Raw genomic sequence first — 8,817 nt, forward strand, 5'->3', positions numbered from 1 at the left:
AATTAAACATTGTCTACTAATGGAGACAAAGGAGTATTATTATCAAGAGTAAAGGCCAAAACTGGTTCTGAACATAGGCTCATTTTACAATTTTGGTCCTAGACATTATCTTTTGAAGTTTTGGATCCTAAACATTTCAACTCGGATCACAATCAGCCTCAAAGTTAACTGTTTCGTCAAATTTTAACGGTCAACGTTTTTAATCCCGATTTTGACCAAATTAAGCTGTTAAATAACACAACAAAATTTAGCGATGGAACAAATCCGTCACTAATTGGGAGATTCCCTGGTTGGGGGGGGGGGTGTTTCCTCGCTATCCCCGCCGTGGACCTGTCCCAATCCGGCACCAAAACCCTCATTGTCGACGCCTGCGAAGAGCTGGGTTTCTTCAAAGTAATCAACCATAGAATCTCCATGGATTTCCTCACCAAATTGGAAGCTGTGTTGAAACATGTATACTATAAAGCATTTTTCGAGTTTATTATAAATTTGATAATTTGCTTGTATACTGTAAACTCTCCTTATTTAATGAGAATAATAAATGTTTTCTTCATGCTCTGTATTTTACTTTAATGGGCATTGACTGTTTTAATTATATTTAATTAAAATACCAGAAAGTAAAATCAGTCTAAGTCTTCTACATTGAAAGGCTGGGTCGTGGAACAGGTCATCAGAGTAGGTGACTCAGCCGGAACCTTGTAGAAGTAAAACTTTTTCACAACCTAAATAGACTTTTGCTACCTATCGCGAAAGGTTGCAGTGTCCATCCGAAAGTCATCTTTACCTTGAGAATGACTAGTGACATTGGTGTGGTATAACATTTAAAGGATCTAAAGTATAGACATGTCATTTTTGCTATCTACTGAAAGACGATGTTAATATTTCTTAATCATTGTAATAATATAGGACATACGTTATCATACGTTGCTTTTGCTTTGACTTATCACTAGGTGTGGGTTTTTCGCCACCCTATATTTATGATATCTGGGCAGTAGTAATTAATAACTAGTACGATGTTAGTTTTATTATTACATTGACTCGTGTACTTTCACGGTTTGACTATATCCCCAAGAGGTGTTCGAGAAAAGTTCTATTATTTGGAAACCCAGCCGGTTTGAATTTAATCCAATAATAATAGTAAAGCAAAGTATATTATTTTAATAGACATCTCGTACTAGACAAATTCTTGGAAATAAACTTCCTCCGTCCCGCTTTAGGAGTCCCGGTTGATCAATTTTGGGCGTCCCGCTTTAGGAGTCCCGGTTGAGATAAATTAATAAAAAATGCCTACAAAGTGTTAAAAGTGGGTCCCAACATTCACTATAACATTTATTTATTGGACACTCGATTAAAAGTGGGTCCCAACATCTACTACTATATTTATTTATTACACACTCAAACATTTTTTTCTTAAAACTTGTGCCCGACTCAACCGGGACTCCTAAAGCAAGACGGGGGGAGTATTAATTAATTTAAAGTCCATAGCAGACTACAAATTAATTAATGGATATAGAAAGTCTTAAACACGGGAAATAATATATTAAAGAGGTTAAACTGGATTGCTTGTAATCACAGATTGGGTGGGCGGTCAATATTTCATCTATAGTGGCACAAGAAATATTGCATTGAACTTATATTAAATTATGAGTTACTATAATTTAATTAGTAAGTAAGGTCCAAATGGGGAGGCCCAATCCAAGCCCTAGAGATCCCTAACCTAGCCCATCACAAACTCTATAAATAGGGATGAAGGAGATGTGACATTACACAATACCTAAACCTAGCCTCCAAACTTGCAAGATTTCCGAGCTCCTCACTAATAGGAGATTTTGACATTGCAAAGAGTGTGCAATTGGTTTTTCTTATCTTCTCCTTCAAGATCTTTATAATTTCTAATAGATTCCTCCAATAAGGAAGTTAGATCTAGAGTTGAGTCATAGGTTAGAAGATCTTTGGTTTTGCAATAAAGCTTCAAGATCTACATGTGGAGAAGTAGCAAACCACTTCGTTCTTTGGAGAATCAAAATTGTAAGATTCAATATCATAATTTAATATTAAAATTATGAAATTGAATCGATTCACATGATCTCCTATATAGAATTTTTTGTGAATTTATTTAATTTGCAATTTTCGCTGTGCAAATCCCAACAAGCCGAAGCCATGAAATTCTTCCAATTGACGCCACTGGAGAAGGCCAAGGTCATCGGCCCCTACGACGACGTCGAATGGGTCGAGTACCTCCTCTTCTCCGCCAACCCCGACCTCGCCTCCCGCAACCATAATTGGGATTAAAAACGTTGACCGTTAAAATTTGACGGAATAGTTAACTTTAGGTTGATTGTGGTCCTAGTTGAAAAGTATGGAATTCAAAATTTCAAAAAATAATATCTAAGACCAAAATCGCAAAATGAGCATATATTCAAGACCAGTTTTGATTTTTAAGCTTTTATTAATATAAAGAATGAAATGATAAATGATAAAATTGACACTAAAGTGAATACTACTACTAATAAAATATATCTAGAATAAGAGAATAATCACACACCCTAGGATGTTGTCGGTGTAAACCAAAACACTACTCTCGCTTCTCGAAAAACTCATCACAAATATGGTTGTTGAAAATGAAAACATCCCAGCCCAAGACCAACTTCGGCTACAAGATGGTGATGAGCGAGCAGGAGATCAACAGAATTAAGAGGCCGTTTCTGTTCGACTTGAATCTCCCGCCGCCGCTATTCTGAACCTGGCATACATATTGATGCTGCTGTATGTACAGGTTTAGGAAAATGTAATCATCCCATTCCCATTCCCATTCCCATTCCCGCGGTGGCTATTTATTTCGGATGTATTTTTGTTACTAGTACTATGTGCTAAAACAAAATGGAATACTCCATATGTTTTTGTATTACACAATTTTACTGTTCATTATGATTTAGTCACGTGAAAATGTTTTTATTAAGTGCAAAGAATCTAATTGTGGAGAGAGAGGATAATCAATAATGCTCTCTTTCCAAGGAATCTGGTGTCAAGAAAATGAGTCCCTATATTCTCTAGGTATGATTAATCATAAAGTGAGGTGTTCCTTGTCAAAAATAATTAAATGTATCGAAAATTTCTATTTATTTATATTAATCTTTGAGTTATTGATTTTAGTATTTTACAATAAATATATTTCGAATTGGTCATAAATATAAATAGATATTTGAACTAATAAAATGTTGATTAATAAGGAGGAGGAGTAGTATTTTTCTGGCTAGGACATCGATCTGACGATCTCATACTCTTTATTGACTACACTTTGAATCTATTATTAGTCCAGTCCACTTTTTCTGTAGCATAGTTGAGGTGATCCATGACCAAAACCGTTTCTTTCCTCCTTATTTAATTTGGATGTGTGGGGCCAGCCTTAATTCATGCAGTATACTTGTCCCAATTAATTGTATTAGTAGTAGTAGTAGTACTTTTTCTTCATTTGAGCTAAGTTCTTTTAAGCATTGACCACGCATCACTACTTATCATTTCAATTAATGCGTGTCGTATGGTAGAAGAAGAACGGATATGCATTTTTTTTTTTTTTGTAATTAATGATATGTAGATGTATTTTTATAATAGGGTGAACGGTAAATTTAGCTCATGTTACTATCATTTTGCGGTTCTTAATGAATTTTAATAGTAATAATATTAGTTTGTAGATATAATATAATATTCTTAAAAAACTTTTTCACCTAATATCATAAACTACTGTGGCCCAATATTTTAACTGGTTTTGGCCCAATTAAATGAGTGACGTACGGCCTAGCTCATGCTACTTTTATTTTGCGGTTCTTAATTGATTTTAATAATAATACTTTTACACTATATCATAAACTATTGTGGCCCAATTTTTGAACTGGTTTTGGCCCAATTATACCTGAATCACCAATTCAATGTGAATACGTGAGTTATGTTTGTTCCCTGAGATTATTCACTCTCGACATCTCATTGTTCTAATACTCTTTCTTTCTAGTGAGTAACGTCATGTCTTCTGTGATATCTGTCTCCAATAGTTCTCCTCTCTCTAATTTTTGCGAGTGTTGAACGACAATGTCTGTAGCAGAGGTTAATCCAACCATATGCATTCTGATTCGCTTAGTCGGAGGAGATTTCAGCGATTCATGTGAGAGAGTGATAGCTGTGAGGTGGTTGCATGTTGTAGTGGTGACCGTTGTGTGGTAGTGGGTGCGACATAGGGACTAGGGTATCTGAGATCTTCAGTGAAAGTGGGTTCGTTAGTGGTTTGTGCTTTACGCGTTTCTTTTACTGCTTCTCATAGATCTATCAGATTGTTATCTACTGACTTGTGCTTTATACTAGTGAGTAGTGAATGGCTTGGACTTACATCGGCTCCAGATCTAAGTGTAGCTTAAGCTCTTATTGTATCTTACTCTTATTTACCTACCCGAGAGGTTGACCATCTCTCCATCTCTAGCCCAAAACAGGTCTCGCTAAATACTCAACTTTGATAATTTGATTCCTACCACTTTTATGTTCTTTTTTAAATTTTCTGCCTTAAACAATATTTTCGTCTATTGACTATATATTTTATTTAGAAAGAAAAAGCACTTTAAAAATAGTAGTAATAAATTATTCATAGGACACTTTCTTTGTAATTTTATTTTATTTTTTTTATCAATTTCCTCTTTTCTTTTTCTTCCTTTTTATTCTAATATCTTTTTTCATCTTTATTCTTCTTCCTTTGTCTTATTTTTTCTTCTCAGTATAATAACTTATTTCAAAAAATAATGAGAGATCTTCAAGCTCATTTTAATGACAATTTTTGCTACAATATTTTGGTCAAGACCATGAGTTGAATCAATTCGATCAATTGAACCGTCAATCAATAGCTTCGGTTCATTTATCGATCCAATTTTTTAAACATTGAAATACATCATCTTTACTGGATAAATATAGTCCTGGGTCAAAATTCTAGAAGAGACAAAATATTTATTATTATTAGTATAATTAAATTTTACTATGAATTCATATATATTCTTTGTGAATTTCAATTTATGTTCAGCTCAATTAATGTTTTGGATAATTATTATAATTAATGTCTAAAACCCCTAGAGTAAGATGTTTAAATAAAAACTTTTCTTATTATGAAAATTGAAAACTATTTTCCTTTATTAGATAATGATGAGTTCATATTTATTGTTGGATAAGTGTAGATATGGATTAGACTCTTTTAGGGAACTGAAACTTTAATTTTTCAGTGAACTTAATTTTTACTCTAAATACAGTCACTTTGTGACCAATTTACTTTCAAGGACATGAAACTAATATTTCAAAATATAAATGCAAAACAAATTTAGAAATCATTGTACTATATCGTCATTGTACTAATATATTTTATTTTATCTTTTTATAATTTTTTGATTCATTAAAACTCTTGTACTCAATGTATTTTGTTTTACAAGGACAAACTTAATCAACAATTAATAAAAGAGCCTAATGAAATAAAATGTACTATAAAATTATAATGAAATAAAATGTACTATAAAATTATAATTCCATCACAGATCTAGAAATTATATTTAAAATAAAATTTACAAGGAGTATAAGATAAACAAGGATAGTTTTCTTAGATAAACAAGAAAGTCGAACAAGTTGCGAAACGGTCCCATAAAACTATAAGCATTAATAATCTAAAATACTCCATGATTTGAACAAACGCGAAATTAAATCTCAAAATAAGAGACATAATAATGTATTAATGTGGGTTGCCTCTAATCATAATAGTATCCTCATTCTATAATATAATTTAAAACTTTAAAAATACTACTAATAACAAAAAGATTTAATAATTTTAAAAACCAAAACAAAGGGCAAGATATTCATCATAAACATTGCATCAAACTTCCCAAACATATTCAAAATCGACTCCCCCTTATTTGCTCGTAAAAATGTTGTCAAACAAACTTCTCGTAAAATTTGTAACTATCTTAGAAACTAGTTCAAAAAATAAAATTCAGCCCAGTAGAATTCAATCTATACTAAATGCAAAAACAAAGTAAATAGCCAAGGAAAAGCATAAAGCTAAAAAATCAGTACCATAGAAATCCACCAACTTCTCAAAAAACAAAACATGAAAACAGTCAGTTAAAGATTGATTGGAATAACTTTTTTCTTACAACCAAATCTTGATCGAGTTCATGTCTTACCAACGTCTAGAACTAGAAGCCTTGAAGAAAACAGCGACGCCCAGCTTGCCCCTGCCTCAGCTCAAGCAGCTTATGTACAGAACCAATCAAGTCTAATTTAGAAGATGATTTCTGAACAACAACAATATCCCCTGCAAATCATGCGTTGGCCGACTGTGAAGGCAGCCTTGGGTGATTGTGTTCGCCTTCATAAGTGACTATGAGCATCGCAGGATCTTCCAAGCATCGCTCCACATGTTTCCTAGCCGGGCACCCTCTCATGCTACTGCATTTGTAGTATCCCCTGCAGATCAAACCATTCATCGTTTCAATCAAGGATGAAAATCGATGGAATAACAAGACTGATTCACTTTGTCATTTGGACAAAGAAAAAGACACTGATACCACATTACATCTACAAGGCCAAAAAACCAAAACCACTAATAAAAGGTTAAATTGTAAGTTTAGGGAAGTTCTAACAGAGGCCAGTAGCAAGCAGGAAATCATTTGCCTCAACTATATGCGAAAACATCAAGAAGTTGAAACATAAATATATCAAGAAAATTCCAAACCACATTGTGACTGCAAACTAACAAGCATCATCTCAACAATAAGCAGTTTGAATTGCTACTATAAAAAATTACAGCAGGCCAATAATCACGCAATAACATGAAGTGTGTATCAAGCCATACCGGGGGTGAGGAGAGCCTTTGATTGGTTTCTGGCCATACTTCCTCCACGAGTACTCATCAGGGGGAATATCAGCAATCTTGTTGCTTATAGCAGGCACTTTGATTGACCTTTTCACTCTATGCTTCCTGCATTAACATCACACAAATTAGACTAGATAGCAAATTCAAAGCAATCACCGGGCAAAAAGCTATAACAAGCACCTCTTCTTAGAGCAATGACATCTGCCACTGCCTCCACATTTAACACTTCCATCCTCTCCCCTCCCAGAACACCTCCTCTTCTGATGAAACGAAGCCTGATCAGCAGACCGCGCTGCACCAATCAAACGGAAGGCACTCCCATCCATGTTTGCCACGCTACCATCCATACTCAATGAGGAGATGAAAGACCTAGTTGAGGACATTGTAGGGGTGCACGAGGAGCTATCAAAGTTAAGGCTAATGCCGCTATTGCTACGCCTATACATAAGCTCAGCCTGCTGCTGCTGCTTCAACTGCTGAAACCTCTGCTGCTGCTGCAAGAAATGGTAATTGGGCAGCGGTGTTTGCTGCGAGAGGCGGAGATTCTTTCCATGGGAGCTCAATTCCAAAGAAGGGTTTCCCAATGTGAGAGAATTTTTGGCTACGGATACAGATTCTTGGCGTGAATTGGGATTGATCTGAAGCATATGAAGGGGTTTAGGGTGCTGCTGATCATCATTCTGGGAAATGGGGGTTTCAAGGAATATGGTTGGAGGGAAATGAGGCTGGAATTTGTTGCTCTTTCTGACTCTAGCATGACCGCAGCTTGAATTGAGGAGAGAGACTACTTTCTTGAAACGCTGCACAGCCTCCCCTGTTTGTTGCACTAAATTTCTACTCAAATTTTGATCTTGAGCATGGTTTAAGATGCTAATCACTCTATGGCAGCTCTCTACAGCTGCAGTATTTGCCTTTTCAACCTCATCCATCACCACAACCCCACTAAAACAAGTGACAGATTAAGATCAAATAATTCAAAACCCTAATTCCCAAAACCAACTTCAAGCAAAACATGACATAAAAACAGAAGGTGCTACAATTATACAAAACACACTGATTCCATTTCAACAAAGGTAGAAACTGAAAATAAAAATGCCGAAACCAAGTGATTTAAGCGGAGATTGGAAAAAAGAGCTTCATTTTTGCAAATCAACTAAAAACATCGAGATGAAATCAATCAAACTTCAGCAGAAAATTCAAGCTGGTGAATGAAGATTAAAAAAGGCAGAAAATAAAATAAAAGAAAAAAGTGTGGAACAAACGGACCTTGAGTTGAGTTGGGAAAAAATGGTGTTGGTTAAACCCCAGATTCTTTGATTTTTCCGTTGTGTTGTTTATGGGATTGAAAGGTGTGAAAGAGTAGACTTTTAGCTTCGCTTTGGCAGAGAATTGACACGACCCAGAAAATGAAAATACAAAAAGATGCAATCTTACCAATATTTATAGTCCTAGAGTTGCAAATTATTGCCAGTGAGAGAGCAATAAATGCATAATTCTAGAGAGAGACACAGGCAATGGCATTTAATATATAAATCCATGAGAGAGAAAGCTGGGAAGTGAAACTGCCGTCTCTGTCGCAGATTTCAAAGTGGGGCCAATATCTGGAATTAGTTTCTTTTTTTTTAAATTTAATTATTTTAAAATGCATTAATATTTGCATTTATACTTCCTCCATTTTATAAAACTAGCAACTATTTACATTTTGCGTCGTTTCTTAAAAATAGAAACTTTAGAATTTTTCTATTGTAGGACATGAACCCCAATAATCACTAACTCTACTTTTACTATTTTTTCTCTTCCTCTCTCTTACTTTACTTATTTTTCTTTTTCTCTCTCTTACTTTACCAATTGTGCATTAATATCTGTATCGTTTCAAATGTTACTGTTTTTTGAATAAAGAGGGAGTATAAATCTAGAGAATACTT

At 34.5% G+C, this 8,817-nt stretch overlaps 1 protein-coding gene across 3 annotated transcripts; it reads right to left on the minus strand.

Annotated features, from left to right (window-relative positions):
• Positions 1-6,070: 6,070 nt before the first annotated feature.
• LOC125208458 (probable WRKY transcription factor 21) lies at positions 6,071-8,418 on the minus strand. 3 transcript variants are annotated; one of them, XM_048108083.1, is made up of 4 exons: positions 8,327-8,418; positions 7,073-7,834; positions 6,872-6,997; positions 6,071-6,483 (listed from the first exon to the last, which is right to left on the minus strand). In XM_048108083.1, the coding sequence occupies exons 2-4, from the start codon at positions 7,819-7,821 to the stop codon at positions 6,339-6,341; spliced, it is 1,020 nt and encodes a 339-aa protein (XP_047964040.1). In that variant the 5' UTR covers positions 7,822-7,834; positions 8,327-8,418; the 3' UTR covers positions 6,071-6,338. The 3 variants fall into 3 exon arrangements, with proteins under 3 accessions (XP_047964040.1, XP_047964038.1, XP_047964039.1); XM_048108081.1 differs by lacking the exon at positions 8,327-8,418 and adding an exon at positions 8,159-8,316; XM_048108082.1 differs by lacking the exon at positions 8,327-8,418 and having other exon boundaries at positions 7,073-8,317.
• Positions 8,419-8,817: the final 399 nt, after the last annotated feature.

Source organism: Salvia hispanica, chromosome 2 (assembly GCF_023119035.1).
Source record: "Salvia hispanica cultivar TCC Black 2014 chromosome 2, UniMelb_Shisp_WGS_1.0, whole genome shotgun sequence".
Classification (NCBI taxonomy): domain Eukaryota; kingdom Viridiplantae; phylum Streptophyta; class Magnoliopsida; order Lamiales; family Lamiaceae; genus Salvia; species Salvia hispanica.

Coding starts and splice junctions, on each gene's coding strand:
- LOC125208458 (XM_048108083.1), bottom strand. CDS start 7,821: ATGGATGAGGTTGAAAAGGCAAATACTGCAGCTGTAGAGAGCTGCCAT. Junction 6,998..7,072: donor TGTCATTGCTCTAAGAAGAG/GTGCTTGTTATA, acceptor ATGTTAATGCAG/GAAGCATAGAGTGAAAAGGT. Junction 6,484..6,871: donor AAAGGCTCTCCTCACCCCCG/GTATGGCTTGAT, acceptor TTTGATCTGCAG/GGGATACTACAAATGCAGTA.